At 43.1% G+C, this 16,568-nt stretch overlaps 4 protein-coding genes across 5 annotated transcripts; 2 read left to right on the forward strand and 2 right to left on the reverse strand.

Annotated features, from left to right (window-relative positions):
• Positions 1 to 1,296: 1,296 nt before the first annotated feature.
• LOC121598111 lies at positions 1,297 to 2,391 on the forward strand. 2 transcript variants are annotated; one of them, XM_041924687.1, is made up of 3 exons: positions 1,297 to 1,411; positions 1,519 to 1,938; positions 2,000 to 2,391. In XM_041924687.1, the coding sequence occupies exons 2-3, from the start codon at positions 1,542 to 1,544 to the stop codon at positions 2,389 to 2,391; spliced, it is 789 nt and encodes a 262-aa protein (XP_041780621.1). In that variant the 5' UTR covers positions 1,297 to 1,411; positions 1,519 to 1,541. The 2 variants fall into 2 exon arrangements, with proteins under 2 accessions (XP_041780621.1, XP_041780620.1); XM_041924686.1 differs by lacking the exon at positions 1,297 to 1,411 and having other exon boundaries at positions 1,418 to 1,938.
• Positions 2,392 to 2,593: 202 nt separating this feature from the next.
• On the reverse strand, positions 2,594 to 4,091 carry LOC121598107. The gene is made up of 2 exons (XM_041924683.1): positions 3,731 to 4,091; positions 2,594 to 3,644 (listed from the first exon to the last, which is right to left on the reverse strand). Exons 1-2 carry the CDS (start codon positions 3,736 to 3,738, stop codon positions 2,606 to 2,608), a joined length of 1,047 nt encoding a protein of 348 aa, XP_041780617.1. The 5' UTR covers positions 3,739 to 4,091; the 3' UTR covers positions 2,594 to 2,605.
• A 2,895-nt stretch (positions 4,092 to 6,986) lies between these two features.
• LOC121597666 lies at positions 6,987 to 8,162 on the forward strand. The gene is made up of 2 exons (XM_041923616.1): positions 6,987 to 7,601; positions 7,677 to 8,162. Exons 1-2 carry the CDS (start codon positions 7,202 to 7,204, stop codon positions 8,105 to 8,107), a joined length of 831 nt encoding a protein of 276 aa, XP_041779550.1. The 5' UTR covers positions 6,987 to 7,201; the 3' UTR covers positions 8,108 to 8,162.
• Positions 8,163 to 12,637: 4,475 nt separating this feature from the next.
• On the reverse strand, positions 12,638 to 13,941 carry LOC121597421. The gene is made up of 2 exons (XM_041923155.1): positions 13,466 to 13,941; positions 12,638 to 13,391 (listed from the first exon to the last, which is right to left on the reverse strand). Exons 1-2 carry the CDS (start codon positions 13,893 to 13,895, stop codon positions 12,709 to 12,711), a joined length of 1,113 nt encoding a protein of 370 aa, XP_041779089.1. The 5' UTR covers positions 13,896 to 13,941; the 3' UTR covers positions 12,638 to 12,708.
• Positions 13,942 to 16,568: the final 2,627 nt, after the last annotated feature.

The raw sequence follows: 16,568 nt of genomic DNA on the forward strand, positions 1-16,568 counted from the left end.
CTCAGCCCTCTACGTTACGCTAGCGTTACGCGTAACGCCAGTTTACCACAAACCCAAGCACATTTTTGAACGCCTGTTTTAACCGTCGTAGATGAGCAAATTGATATATAATAATGTCTAATATTCGAAACTATATGAATGTTCAGCAATCATTCATAAGGTTTAGATTCATTGATAATTCATTAAAATAAAAAAAATATGACTATTACCTTACTATATTTGATATTCATTAATGTTATTTAATTTAATAATTACTTTTAAAACGATTAAAATATTAAAATGCTTATACATTTTTAAGCCCACTGTTGGTGTAAAACTATGATTTTAAAATAATAATCATAAATAAAAGTAAATTTATTTATTAACCTAATTCATCGCCCTTATAGTAGTGCCTTTAAACTAAATGTAATTATGAATTGAATTGGCCAGAAACGTAGATTTCATAGACAATAAATACATGTCATATATTTAACAGAATTAAATATATTTTACATATTATTTTATTTTCTACTTTTGGAAATGGTACTCCAATTTAAAGCTTCAAGAGTTTTTTTAAACTGTTATTGACTATTTTTCACTTTTATTTTCATCGCAGTTTTAAATATTTTTTATTGGAAAAATAGACTCTGGTCTGTCGCATGGATGACAAAATTGAAATAAAAATGTTGCTTGGGAATGTTTCAAGGCATGTAACGCTTCTCCTATGTAACGTAGAGGGCTGAGCCTTACTTTTACCGTTTTTGGTAGGTTTTAAAACTCGAAATTCAGTAAAACTGCTAATGCGCAAAACGAAAGCTCCATCTCGCGAGAAAAATCATACATTATCTATTTCAAGTGGATTAGATAAAGGATGGTCGGATGGATTAGATTTGGTTCAGCAGTCACATGAATGCAGATCTTTCTGAAGTGTCGATCTGAAAATTGTACTAGGGATGCTAAGCCAAAGAAGGACTGTGATACCCATTTTCTTCTTAGCGGTGGCGATTTCCTTTTCTCGGGGCTGCATGCTGCCGCTTGAGGCTGTGGCAGTACTTCATCGGAAATGATTTTGTGCTTCACACGTGCTGTCAATCGATTTTCGCTGTATTATTTAGATTGACAATATCTATTGCTAAAAGTGTCATAATGTTCAGTTTCTCGATCAGTATTATAAAAAAAAATCTATGATTTTCGGTATTAAAGGAAGAAATCGGTAGTTTCTGTGAATCTGTGAATCGGTGAATCTGTGAATATTAAAAATCGGTAGGAGTACAGATAAATAGGTATATCTGGTCACTCTGTGTAGGTAGTGGGATGCTCTATTCAAACAGCGCACAGATGAAACAGTCGTTAAAATTGTGATAATGCTGTGCTTTGATTGTAAATTTGTGATAACGTGTTGAAATAAACAAATCTGTGCAGTCAACGGGAGGTGCGTATCAGTACAAGTTGTGTTTTGCTCGAGAGAGGAACTTTCTCGTTCGCAAGCGTTGCACGGACAAACGTAAACCCCGATTCATTCACGGATAGTTATCGCAGGCTCGCTCGCTGTACAGTTTACGATGCGTTCGCTGGTGCATTTTATATTTTGTTTAGCATTAATGCCCCTCGCCTGGGCCCAGGAAGATGTTCATCTGCCCGACTATTTGGTGTTTACGAAACAGTTTGCGGTGCACGTGCAGGTTCGCGAACCTTCCGGCATCATGGTCTGGACCCGGGACAGTCCGCTGATCGATACGTTCGGGCTGGAGCTGTACGTTGGCCGGGGTAATCACAGCAGCCGGGGACCGATCTGGGACAGGCAGCTGCTCGTCAACACGTCCGTCCTGGTGGATGGGAAATTTTTCATCCACGACGACGGCATGGTGGTGGAAGTGGGTGACACGATTCGCTATCGCTTCATGGTTACGCACAAGAAAACGCTGTTTCACAGCAATTTCCGTCGGATTCTCGTAACAGGTGTGGGAATGGACTTTGTGCTAGTAGAACCATATTAAAATTAATTGTATCTAATTCTCAGATCATCTATTCTATCGCCCGAAGAACAACTATTGCTTCTCGCAGTGCCTGGTAGGCGATCAACAAGTCGCTCACGAAGAGATTGCCCACCTGAAGCTGCTCCTGGAGCAGAAGATACTGCAGTGCCTCGGTACGCAAGCGTCCGAGCATCTATTCTTCCCGCTGGAAAATGCTTCGAAGCTAGTGGCTGACGCCGAGCTGTATGTAAAGTCGCGCCTTTTTCAAGTGGAGGCACTGCGACCGCTGGTCAACAGTGTTGTCACGACCTACCTTGCCCACAACGGTGTCGGATTTCGTATGTATACACTGCTCGATAAGTTAAAGGTGCTCGAGCTGGGCCAAGGCTACCTGGATGTAATCGATTTCGACAGCTTCCTGGAGGAGTCGAACTAGCAGCGAAAGGGAAGGGGCGAATTCGTTTAAAACCATTTATTGCAATCGTTACTAAACACTAAACACTTTGTGTCCCGAAAGCAAGCGTCTTGTATGGCAAATTATAAGGAAGAAAAACAGAATGACAGAAAAATGAGGGAAGCAACGAATCAAACAAAAAGAAAGAATGCTGGAAGAACAAACAGTGATGAGCTTGCCGCCAGCCAGCAGCCCACTACTTCCGCAAATCGTCATCGGTGGAAAATACTTTGTCGTGAGATTTCATATGATGGTCCAGCGTTTTGCGCTTTTTAAACTCACGCAAGCACAGATGGCACTGGTACTGTTCCGCGATAATGCAGCGGTGCTTCCGCAGCGACTCGCTGGACGCGTACGACAGCCCACAATCCCGGCAGTGATGCAATCGTGTCGGTTTGAGCAGCCCCGACGAAGCAGTCCGGCTCTGTGCAGCCGGCTGTACCGACGGGAAGGGCGGTGACAGTTGAGATGATTTTATCATATTCACCGTTTGTTTAATGGAGGCGGAAGGATTGTGGTGGTCGAACTTTGGGACAATGGCAGTGGCAGGTGCTGGGCTGGGCCCGGAAGTGATCCCAGCGGACGGTTGCATTGACACCGTTATCGTTTCGAGCGCTGAGGTAGATAGTCGTGCCGATGCCGTCCATCGGTCCCCGGTCGGGCAGGATGCTTTCATCTTGGAGTACGAGCAAGCTTCCAGCTTTCGGCGTCCCTTTTGAATGTAATTGTTCAAAATGCGCTGATACTCTACCGGAGGGGATAGATTGTCGTGTGCCGTTGGTTCCTGCTGGTGGTGGTGTGAAGCAGTTTTGTCTGGCTCGGGTGTCGGCAAGGAAGCTTCAGCCGCACAATCATTCTGCCCATCACCTTCCTGTGCGCCCGTTCCGTCCGGTGGTTCCCGCCGGATGGGCCGTTTGCAGGAAAATTCGCTAGGATTGACGGCAATCGTAATGGCGCTCGTGTCCGACAGCACCACATCCGTCCCGGGCGACACTTCGGTAAGGTATTCCATCTCGGAGAAGAGTGACGATACCTCCTTATCGAAGCAGCGGCTCGTGGCAGCGTTAAAGCCACCGGGAGGGGGGCTTTCCTGCCGGCGCAGTTCCGCATCGAAATCCTTGCAAAGGTGCAGCGAGCTCGCACCGGCAATCCGGACCACATCCTCGCAGATCTCACCGAAATCGTCGATGATGAACGTTTCTTCCGCGAAGTAGTGATCGTAATCGAAGCACATGCTGTGGAGGGAGCAGGGGAGGAAGAAACCACATGTTAGAATCCGTTTTGTTGGCGGCAGTTCATGTATTGCATTGCTCTGTCCTACCCATCCATCGTGATGCGCACTGTGCAGGGTGAAGATTTCGCACCGTAAATGGCCACCAGCTGGCACCGAGCGGCGCGTGATTCGTAAACAAGAGTGAAGAGCGAAAAAAAAAGGAAAGAAAAGCGTGCGCTACACCCACCACCACCACCACCACCGAGGAGGAGCGGCTTTTGCGTAGAACTATCACCACATTTTGCTGGCGATGGGTAGAATGGTGATTTCACACTAAATCCACACTATCCGCGGTCATGGTTGATTGGTTTTCTTATCGATTTCGGGCGCCGAATTAGGGTATAATTTTGTGTGAAGCGATTTCGTTCTGGCAGCTCTTTTCGGTGTTTGTTGTGTTCTGAACTGTCAAAGTGTGCGCACACACACACACACACGCGAGAGAAGAGCGAGAGGGGATGTAGAGTTGTGCTAGAAAGAGACAAACATTGCACTGCCCGCGAGGGGTAGGTTTCGAAAATTTAAGGGTGAGCTTCGAAGGAGTTCGAAAATTTGAATTTGCAACCGTTGGACCCCGTTTAGGCGGAATGGCACCATTTTGAATGATAAATTCGTTAATTAGAAACGAATCTAGTAGGAGGAATTATCATATTGTAGTAAGAAAAGGGTATGATACATAAGTTCATACCATTGTCTAGAACATTGCTGATGGTTTTATAGAACTGTTTCATAGTGTCGCGGGAACAGTTAAGCGCCTAAAGCTATGCAATCATAATTTAAATACACAGGTTGGTCCCGAGATACGCACATTTATCTAAATTTGAAATTTGTTTGAGCTAATTGTACTCATTTGAAACATCGATTGTGAAATGTAAGATATATTCAATTATATGCTCTTCCGTTGTCAACAACCGTTGTCGGTCAAGGCCTGCATGTACCACACACTAGTGAGATTGGCTTATAGTGAGTTATTGGTTACCCATAGGATTGTAGTCAGTCGCACGTATGGGGGGCACGGTCTATTCGAGGTTTGAACCCATGACGGGCATGTTGTTAAGTCGTACGAATTGATGTCTGTATCTCAAGACCGTTCATTTTTATTAGCTTTTAGTAACATTAACTTTTAATAGCATTAGAAAATATAAAAAAATACGAGAGAAAAAAGGCTATGAATCATACGAAATAATTAATGTAGTAGCTAAATTCCATGTAAAACCAAATTCTAACAGCATTATTATTGAAAAAAAAACGATAGAAACGACTTGAACTAAAATTTTGAGATACTCGGTTTCTTCGCGGTCCTTATTTTAGGGACTAAGTAATGGATGGCTTTACTTGCAGGGATTTAATGTATGGATAGCTCAACATTTATTCCAAAAATACCAGATCGAATGGAAACAAAGATACCAGATCGAATAGAAAGTCACGTAACGATGGAACATTATACATCATACTCGCCGAATACATCAAAGCAAATTCAAGCACAATGGACCGTTAAAACATTGGTATGGAAACAATGGTTGAGTGTAAGTTTTGGAAACGGTACCCAAACTGATAGGGTCGCTTTGTTGAGCTTTGTTATAAATGCGTAGTGGCGTAGAATGCACGCGGAGTAACACGTGGGCCAACTTTTCCACGTTTAGAATGACTGGTGTATTCATTGTGCGAGTTGCATTAACTTTACAATTGTGGTAGAGATGAAGCAATTGTGAATAGAAAGTTTTTTGGTAAAGGACGCTAAAGGTGCGTTTGGTAGTAGCTGTAAGGCTGCGATTATTGCACATCAATCAGTTACCGCAGAAAAGGCCGGCATGGTGGAATTTGTCATTACATTAAGCTTTGATGATGAGTGTTTCCGTACAGTACGACCATAGCTTTGTTAAATGAACAATGAAGCTATTGTTATAAAGAGCAAGTTCAATTATAATTGAAGGGTGAAGTAATGAATATCAAGACAGTGGAAGAAAATAATAGTCTCAGTATAATGTTCTTAGAGGTTAAATAAGATTACGCCTAAAGTTATATAACTTGAAATGCGCCAGGATGTATACCGTGTGATGTACTTAGGTGCTCTGAATGTAATTTTTATTTTTATAGAGACTTTGAATCAATTGGCATCATTCGCCTTTTACTAAATGTATTTCTTTGAAGGATGATGGAAATTGCTTTTTCATAAATTGAAATTAGCTTACACTTATTTAACTCATCTAAAGCTTTACTAAGGTTACTCGTGCCCAGCATGTTGCCCTTTGACGGCATACAGTTAAAATATTTGGCAAACCTAACTATACCCTACAAGCTGTATGGATATCGGCTGCAAGCCTGATCTACGGCACTGTCAAAGAACTTTCACAATTTATTTCCACCATATGAATGTTAGGCTCAACAGTAAAGTATGTCCTTGACCATCATCGCGCGAATATTCGACTCCCCTCCCTCTCCCCAAACCTTTTCCATATCTTTTCACCATCCCCTTCCAATAATGAAATAATTGAATTCGATTAAAAGCGCTCGGCGCGAGCACGGGCCCTGCGCCCCATTAAAATAATTTTAATGGCTTCGAGTTTTTCTGGCGTAATTACTTTTAAATTCCGCACCCGCAACCAATCATCCTGGTGCGGGTGAATGGAATGGACCAACACCCAACACCCCCCCCCCCATCCCCCCCGGTCCGCACCGTGTGTCAAGAGCGTTGGCTTTCTGCCGCCGGATAGCGCAACAATCCTGCGCGATAATGAATTTTTAAGCTACCACGCCACGTGCTGTGTTTCGACTAAGAAAGGAAGAGTGGGAGAGAACCCGATAGAGCGAGAGCGAGCGAAGTAGGGAACAACGGCGGCACAATGAAACCGGCACAGCAGAGCGCACGGGAGATGAATTGTGCTGGTGAAATAAATTATTGTTTGCTTAATTACTTTCTGCAGCCAAGACGGTACTACTACTACTACTACTGCTGCTACTACTGACGCCGAATGGTGCTAGTGCGTTGCGATAATGGTGAACCCATCGGCACTTTTCCGGGAAATGTTGCCCGCTTTCGGAAGTTTGGTTTGTCTGGTGTGGAGGTTCGGTGTAGTGGTCGCCTCTCTTTTTTTTTTGTTTAAAGATGCTGCCGGTACACGCTTTGGCGCAAGAAATGGCAACAACTTAGTGCTTAATTAATTTATTCTAACTTCGATAGCGATTCCCGTTAATTGATGGCGGAACTGACGGGCTAGGCGGTCATTCTCTTCCTTCAGGGGAGCTGGCGGGAAACTGACAGATGGCGCAGTGGTGGTGAACACGTACAACAAAAAACACAATTATAGTAGGTCGTGGACCTAGGACAGTACACAGGGCGACGACAGGGTGCGAGATAAGGAATGCAAAGCAAACACGACAACAAGAACATTTCCAATCACACAAACCATGTACAGTACGGATTGTGAGTTTGTGTGTCATGGAAGACAGTGCATATTGCAAAACGAAGTGCTTGTACACGGTTTATCTTGATTTTTGGAACTGATAAGTAATCCCTGCGGAATGTTTTCAAACATGCTTCGTGCACTGTTAATTGTGATCGTTTTCGGTGCGTCCCGGGCCGGATTGCTGGACTGGTTTCGTGGCGAGGACGAGCTAGAGGGCCACCGGATAGGCAAGATTTACATCGAAGTCCTCTCACCGAAAGGCATTCGGCTGTGGACGGCATACAACCCCGACACGGAGCTGTTCGGTGTGGAGCTGTACGTGAAGTATTACGGTGGCCGGACGGAGGCGCTCGACTGTGCACTGTGTCAGAATGTTACCGAACCGGTGGGCGGGAAGTTTATGCTGGAAGATCCTAACCTGGTGGCCCGTTTTGGTGATGTTCTCCAGTACACGATCATCACGTTTGACGGCACCACGACGATGCGTCATGCCGCAAGACGACAGTTTGTGCGAGGTACTACCACCATTATCAACAGTTACAGTGTGTTTGTATGGATTGTAACTTTTCTGTTGTGTTTTTGATGTATAGAGGAGCTTATCAAACCGAACGATCGGTGTTTCTGTGGCGCGCGTGAGCTACCCGAACCGCTCCAAGATGCACCAATGTCCGAGGTGGAGCTGCTGGAACGCATCATACTACGGGCGTTGGGCAACCGTAGTCGGGAGTGTGAGGCGATCTCGAACTGGCTCGTGCTAAGGGCGGAACCTCGCAACGAGCAGGCCGATTTGCTGGAGTACGTGCGAACCTATCTGGATCTGTTGCTGTTGCGTGCGAAATGGCGCACACTGGATGCTGGCGGGACGGGCTGGACAAGTTCCCGGCCGTCGGAGCTGGTCGTGGAGGTGGACGATCATCGGGATGGGATTGCGTTTCAGGTGCGGTCCACCATCGAGAAGCTGAAGCTGCTGGAACTGATGAGATTTAGCGGGATGATAGAGGACTACGATGGTGTTTTATAGGTTGTTAGAGGTAATGTTAGGGTAGATGTAGAGGTATCAGGTAGTGTGTAGAGCCTAGAATAATGTCAATAAATGGATAAGCAGACTTATTAGTATAAATAAGGCGTAGGACTATCAATTGAGTAAAATTCGGGGAAAACCGCTTACTTATAAATTTGCATTAGTCGAACATCGTGTAAGTCGACCAAGAAAAGTGCGACCAAGAATTTTGCGACCAAGATTTTTGCGACTAAGAAATTTGCGACGAAGAAGTTTGCCACAAACTATTTTGTAAACAAGAATTTCGTGGCCAAGGATCATGCGACCAAGACTTTGGCGATCGAGAATTTTGCGTCCAAGATGTTTGCGATCAAGGATTTTGCGACTAAGGATTTGGCACCCAAGAAATATTGCCACCAATTTATCTAAAAATGCATCATCAAACTTTTGCGCTACAGAAAGCTGTGTTTTAGCAAGCTTTGGCTACATTTTTCTTAAAGCGACCTTCAAACATCTCGTCCGGTTCGTGTCATACCGATACAGGAAGGAAATTTCAAATACCAGTTCGGCTTTATACTTATTTATTGCACGTCATGCCACACGCTGAATGAATGACCTTCTTTTGATCATGAAAATAGGTGTCATTTTGCTCCTTTTTTGTCGATTTCTCGTTCTTTACTGGGAGGCAATGCAGTAGAGCAAAGCACACTTGAGCAGGATAATGACGATTGCCAACCGAACAATTCGTTGTTGTTGATCACACCGACGAACGTTGTTGAGGACGATGATGACGATGATGATTATGGCGATAAGATATTAGCCTTTCTGCTGGTTTTCTGTACAGAGGAAAGGTGTTTTTTGTGCTTTCCCCAAGAACAAATTGCCCAAGCCTCAATGGTGGTAGGCTTTCGAAAGCCAACACGACACGGGTTGTAGCGTTTTGCAGGGAAAATCTTCAAAAAAGCCGGTCGCGCCCGAGTTTGATGGAGTTTTCTAAACCGTTTTGAACTTCTTCGCCCTCTTTCCACTCCATGCCATCCAGTTTTTAATGGAACGGAAGTGCTCGAAGGGAGAAGGTGAAGTGCGTGTGTTACGGATTTTCCTCGCCATTTCCTTTTAGCGCGCTGGGCTTAAGGGGGGAGGTTCAGCCAGCAGTGAAAAGATGCGTCAAGTAAACCGGAGAGCCCCGGATACGATGCGAAGGAAGGAGGCGCGTGTGCGAGCGTGGAAAATGATTTATTAGTCCCGCATTAGAATGGCGTAAAGTGTGCCAGAAGGCTGAAAAGGGAAAAAAGCGTACCCGTAGGTGGCTGCTTTTTTTCACTTCACTGCCGAGCAACGCAAATGACTAGCCAGAAATGGGGAGAGCGAGAAAGAGCGAAATTATGACACCTACCGAAATGCGAAGCGCACCAGCAGAACGATCGCGCTGATGTGTGTTGCGCGTTGTGTGGAAATGGGAGGGAGGGAGTGAAAAACATGCGTAAAAGCGTTGCGATCTGACGCGATTCGAGCCACCCCGTTGAGGGAGGAAAATGCAGCGACCTTGTGGGCTAAAAACGCCTCCCTTTTGCTGGTGTATCGTCGTTAAAAGGGAAAGCATAAGCCGGCAAGGAGCAGGAGGAGGAGGAAAGAAAAAAAAACAGCGCACAAAAATATGAACCAACGAAACGACTTTGTTGGCCCCGTGGTGGCAAACGCGCAACGCGACGAAAAAGTACGTGGAAATGGGTTTCCGTTTTTTTTTTTGCTTTCCTGCTCCACTGTGCTAAGGGTCGTGGTAGTGAAAATGATGAAAAATTCCTTTGGTGGTGAAGCGATGTTAGCCGATGTAAAGCTGAGTAACGAAGCGTACATCAAGCCGACGACGACGGTAAGGCAAAGGCAAAGGCGAACAAAAAGGGATCAGGGCGTTATGATTATGATTTCATGAATGATTAAAAGACTGCCATCCCATTTACCATGCAGAGGGGAAAAATCATGCTCACGTTACGAGTGTGTGTGTGTGTGTGGATGTATATATTGCTTTGTACTATCTCTTGTACAGCACCAGAAATTGGGTTCACTTTAGCCTCTTTCTTCGCCGTGCATGAAAGCACCACAATCACCCAATTTCCCAGCTTTTGCAGCTTGCCTTTTGCAGTTCGCCTTCCAAAACGCGAACCCATTTTCACCCCGCCCAAAATGGATCCACAATTCGACGTTGCACAAGTTGGCGTGGGTGGTGGTCGTTTTTTGTGTTGTTTGTTGGTAGAACTACGGCCCTTTATCGTGGCGGTAGGCTTGCAAAAGTTGGGCGAGTTGTTCCCGCGGCATAGCCCCCAGTGTAACGACTAATTTTCCCGGGCCACATGTAATAATGGAGTCTTTTATTAGGTTAAGCAGAAGGGCAAAGGGATCGTGCAGCGTTCAGGATTATATTTTTTTCGTTCTGGCTCACTCACTGCTCTCTACGTGGATAGGGCAATGCAAAGAGCAAACGTAAAAAAGCACCGGTAATAACCGTTGGATGCTACAATATGTAGGCGAACCAAATAAGGTGTGCTGCCAGTGCAAAAACAGTGCTGGCGTTTTTCTTTCCACCGGTGCACGTTCCAATGGACGAACGAATATCGCGTTTTTTTTTTAATGCACATACACGACCGGGCACGGTATGAGCGTGTACGTACGCGGAATGATGAGTGTAATGAAGATTATGTCGATCGGTACGGGTAATGGTGTTCGTTAGGCGCTGGTTGGCTTCCCGGGAGCGGGGCTCGATAATTATTACTCGAATATGCTTCCGGTGTGTGGTGCGGTTTTTGGTAGAAATGGAAAGCTATTTTTTGTTATTTGCTGCAACCATGTGTGGAATGAATAGTGGAGTGGAAAAATAAACTAGAGCTTGTATAGCTTTTTAAGGCAAGTGCATAGTTATGCACTTGTTTTGGTGCAATGAGTGAAAAAGGTCATCTTGAACGTTGTTTTCTGTAATTTGAAGCAGGGCAATTGGAAAGACTGTCAAAAGTAATTGAGTGTCTTGTGTATGGTATTGCTTGAGAGCCACTTAAGCAATATGTGTTTTCGGATATGATATTTTCTAAAATGTGATTTCTTTATAAGTGACTATTTGTGCTTCAATTCAACTTAACAACTGTACAATGTGTAGCTTCGAACAGCTTCAAATGTACATTGACAGGAATGCTGTTGAATTTGGCTATAGATGAGCGCCTAAAGTTAAGCTAAAGTTAAAGTTAAAGACCAACAAAACGGTAAATAGCTTTTTGATGTGTACGGTTTATGCAAAACTTTGGTGGTTTTTTTTATAGAATAATTCATTGATAATAATTCATTATACAATAAATGGTCAAATAGCTTGAATATAAAAGGAAACTAACTATTCCTTCGATGAATATAGTGCAACCACATATATTTTAGTTATAATGTGAGCTTTTAAACCCTTTAAAATACAGCAGATATTAGTTGAAACATTGTGTCAACATGCGTTGTTTACATGATCGCATTTCAATGAAGCATCTTATTAAAAGAAATCAATAAAGTGTTGTTTTCGCAAATTAATAATCAAAACAAAGTAAAATAATGAAAACACAACACTGTATCAATCTTAATTGTTTTAAAAATCATCATTTAGAACATCGTTTGTTTATATTCAAATACACTTCCTTGGGGGCCATGGCTTGAATATATCATAGCCAAATGAAAATGTTAAAAAAAGTGCTTGGCACCCAGGAAAACCTAAGCAAAAATGGTCAGGCACTCAAAGTGTTGAACGATAACTTATAACAGTTTGAGAACAACCGTCCAACAGCGGTTCTTATTAGGAGCAATAAAGATTATCTTCCCAAATTTATCAAATCATCAGATTAAACGATCGAGTAACATGAATTCATAACTCGTTAATAACATTCAAATAATCATTTAAATCTGATTTCCAAAATACAAATCTACACATCATGCTTGCAACTCAACTCAGTCTCAGACAAATAAGTCTGGAAGTCATATAGAAAGAGTTATAAGTTTTAGCTTAGAGTAACTTACTTACTTGGGCAAAATGAGGGGAGTCAATTTGGTTTGTGCAACGCATGTCTTTGATAAAATAAGCTTTAGAGTCATTATACATACAGTGAAATCTCCAAGATGGTGATATCTACAGGTGAATCTTCAAGGGACCGTCAGGTCAGAGAGATATTTATGTTGAGAAAAAATAATAAACGTGTTGCTATGAAGCATCTAAGAAACTACGGGAAAAACATGGCATCCTTTGACCCATATGTTTATCCTTTGACCTACAAATTATCTTGGAGAATTTTCGCAGCCTAATCGTATCTGCAACTTGAGGCCTAAGGGGATTATCTTGAAGAGACATACAATGTATGGAATATGAAGAGATCTTCAAAATGATCAGCTTAAAGACACAATTCGTCTTGAAGGGACTACATCTTAGAGAGATTTAACTGTATTCCATTTAAAAACATTTTCATGTCTCTAAAAATATCACACTTTCTTGACGTAAAGACCAAAATGTGTAAATGAATATACCAACAAATCATATATGCTCATTATATATATATATTTGCTACTAAGTCAAAACTTTTACGTTCGATGAGTATTCTTACGGCTTTTCAGTATTTCTTGCCAACATCATCGTAGTCCCTCACAGACGTCATACCGGCTTCGCGGGCCTGGTACAGCACTAGCAGCTTGTGGAGCAATGTGTCCATCTCGAAAACGATCACCTTCCCGTTAGGGCTGGCACCAACCAATGCGCTATCCGCAACCCGGGCAAGCTTGGGCGATTGTTTCAGCACGGTTCGCACATATCCGCGCCAATCGATCGACGTATCGTACGAATCTTCCGGACTCTTCAGGGTCAGGAGGTTGGTGCGTGGTTTCGTTGCACACTGTGCACTTACCATATCCACGATACCTTTCAAAATGCTTGCATCGTACCGCCGATCTGACTTGGCTTGGATGAGTTTTTGTGGGAGACTTTCGTCCCTCGCTCCGCTCCGTACGTCCAACAGCGAAGCGTGCGAGCAAAGGTTTGTTTCGGGATCGATTTCACAATCAAATCCTTCGTCGGAATAGTCACCGTTGAACAGTTCCTGATTCCAGTTGGCGGTAGTGGGTGTGATCGGCGAAGGAGTTGTAGTTCTTCTTGTCGATGCTGTAGGTTGAGGAGTAGTGATTCGTGGCGTTTGGGTTGTGGACCGTGACCAGGGCGGTATGGTGTAGACTGGCTGTTTTGTGGTAGTTTCTGATCGGCTGTCATTCTCACAGGTACAGTTGCTTCTGATCATATGTCCTGGAAAAGTGTAGAGAAGTGAAATTGAAAACAAATTGTCGATCATTTCGGCCTTGTTTTCCCTGTATACTTACGAAACACATGAAACTGGATCGTGTTCTTTAGCACTCCTCCATCGGTAAAACCCATGTAGGTTGTTAGGTTTAACGCGTCACCCGGCTTGATGATCACCTCCGTATCGCGCACGATGTACTTCCCGTACACCAGCTCCGTCGCGTTCTGCACCACGTCCGGCGTATCCCCGCCCGGGTTGTTGATGTACAGCTCGAACGCAAAGTATTGCGATGTAGCGTTCAGCCTTTGGATGGAGAGCTCAATACCTTTCGGGCTGTAGATCTCGATGTTTGGATGTGGTGTCCAGTGGTGCGGGCGTCGATGTCCGTGCCCATGATGATGATGATGGTCATGGCGGCCATGATGGCGACGGCCATGGCTGGACACTTGCTGGCAGATCACCGCAAAAAGCACCACCGTACACAGCGCTGCAGTGAGCGATCGAGACATCTTGCTGGAAAGGTTTCACGCTTGAGACTGCGGCAGGTTGATCAGCGTGCAGCTGTTATAGCTTCATCGGTTTGCGTACTTATCGCTTCACAGTTCAGTATTGGTGATAACCCTGACTGAATACACTCAGTGAGCAATTGTTTGGAGAGAGCTGAACGTGTGTGACGTGCGAAGATGATTCATGGGCGGAATTTCAGCGAGAAGTTCCCCAGTTCGGTATGCGCACCAACCATGTGGCAGCATAATTAAGCACAATTGGCAATTGGTGCTCACTGTTGGGTCGTTGTTTTGCTAATTGAAGTGAGGAGTCTACGAACGAAGCAGCAAAACAATGATAACTTTCTGTTTATTTGCAGCAACATTATTCAAACCATAAATTCATACAGCGTATGGTAGATTTCCCACCAGACATTCGCTTATTTACAGCAGCAAGAGCAACAAGAATATGATAAAACATACACGAAAAGCATTGCCAAAATGGAATGAATACATTCTCAAACAACACGTTCGCATCAAGGCACGGCAAAGTTTCATGAATTCATTTTGAAAAATTCCCGACATGTTTTTTTTTTACATTTTTTGTTGTTCCTATCGCTACATCTCTAATCAAATTATAAAGTTGGAAATCAATCGCATTCAAACTTTCCTTTCGGGCACGCGAAAAGTATGTGAATATTTTAAGCCATTTCGATTGGTACGGTTACCAGTGGTGGAGCGGTTGTTTCTAGAGCAAGGAATAGGCTTCAGACAAGCTTTGGGTGTTCGTATGTGTACATTTATGTTCGTATATGCACATCGTCAATAACAAACATTGGTTGAGCATTCCAGAATGCAGAAAACTTGCATGACAAAACTTTTGGCCCCATGCCCCCCGGGATGCCTTTCGTTGATTTCTGCTGTTTCTTTGCACAGTACAGGGAGCAATATTTGATGGTGGGCGTGCAAGTAACACGGTTAAATTTAAACACAGTTTACCTGGTGTAGCAGCATATTTCGGTCGATTTTGTTTTACATATTCAAACGAAAAGGAACTTGACTGATGAATTGATTATAATGTTCATAAACAGTCTACGAATGTGATTTTTGAGGTTGAAGGTTAAAGAAGTTTTAAAGTTTGAAAAGAAAAGATATCGTTTAGATTAATTTCTACTAATTTATGTTTTATTCTATGCATCAGTTTCTTTAGTTTAGTTTTTTTCCATTTTTTGCTTGATTGGATACTGATGCAAATTAATTTGCCGTTTTGAAATTTTTATTATAAATGTGTTGAAGCAAGTAATGTACGTGAATTCGTATCATACGTCATATTGTTACTGTATAGGTGTAAGGTTAGCTGTAAGGATTTTTGTAATAGAATCTAAGTGTAATAAAGCAGTCTTAGTCAAAACCACCAAGCGATGTACTCGAGCTTCATCAATACACAGCAGTTACACAATACACAACAGAGCGTTCAACAATATATAGTTAACCATAATTTAATATAATATTATGGCTAAGCATAAAAATGTCTTAAGAAGGAAAAAGATGGAAAAAGAGGAGGAAGAAGGAGAAAGATAACGATAAGAGGACCATAAAAGAAGAGAAAAAAAGAAAAAGGAAGGAGACAAAGAGGAAAAGAAAAAATAAACAAAATGAAAGGAATAGAAAAGAAAATTATATAAATAAAGATAAATCAAATCAAACAGAAACTTTACTTATATTAAACATTCAGGAATGCAAACAAAACAAGAGAATGATGGCGTTGAAAAGAAAAGAAAAAAGAAGGGAAAAAATCTCACAATAATTCATAATAGATTGCAAACCTTCAGGAGCTTGAAAGGACAAAAGATGAATGTTAAAATGCTAGTAGAACAATGTATCTTTAATTCTCCTTTATTTATAGCAAAATAAAATGTGAAAACATGGCAATGGAATGCGAAAACAAGTTGAAATAAAACCAGTGCATAGATAAAGTATTCAGATGTGTAATCCTGATGCTGAACGTGTTGATGCTGTTGCCTGTTAATAATCAAGATCAAATACTGATTGCCACATTCTCAGCAATTTACCGACTCTAGCACCAATCGATCCCCCGAAAATCACAGAACGAGAAAAGCTTTCACCAGTCGGAACTATTTCCAAACTGCCTATCAAAACTATCAAATTTCTCATCTAGCAAATGTTATTTCTGCTCGCACCCGGCCAGCACCAGTGCGTAAAGATCAAGATACACAGCATTCCCATTTGCGCAGCAGGGCTCCAGCACTTCGAAAAATAACAAACTTGACAGGCCCATTGCAGGGGTGGAGGGAGGCCTGTAGACAAAAATGAGCATCTCGCCTAATGGAACTCCGTAAGCCACAAAAAAACACAAAAAAGCTTCCTCCACATCCGAGAAGACAAGTAGGGGTATATTAAAACACAGGAAGGGCGTACAGTTGCGGGGAATATGACAGATCAATTTCGTTTTGATTGCACCAGACACAGTGAAATAATTTTCATCCCAGTGCCGGGCCCCGTCGATGCCGTTCGGCCTGGTGGCTGAGGCAAAGCCTGGTGCTGAGGCGGATGGGAGGACAGGGGGGACAAAAACATTTTCATTTCACCAGCCGGCAAAACATGCTCTCTCTCTACGGCAGTTGGGCCCACGACAGAAACGCTCCTCTGTGGTCGGTTCCTTCAAGAAGTCAACGG

This window comes from Anopheles merus, chromosome 3R (genome assembly GCF_017562075.2).
Source record: "Anopheles merus strain MAF chromosome 3R, AmerM5.1, whole genome shotgun sequence".
Lineage (NCBI taxonomy): Eukaryota > Metazoa > Arthropoda > Insecta > Diptera > Culicidae > Anopheles > Anopheles merus.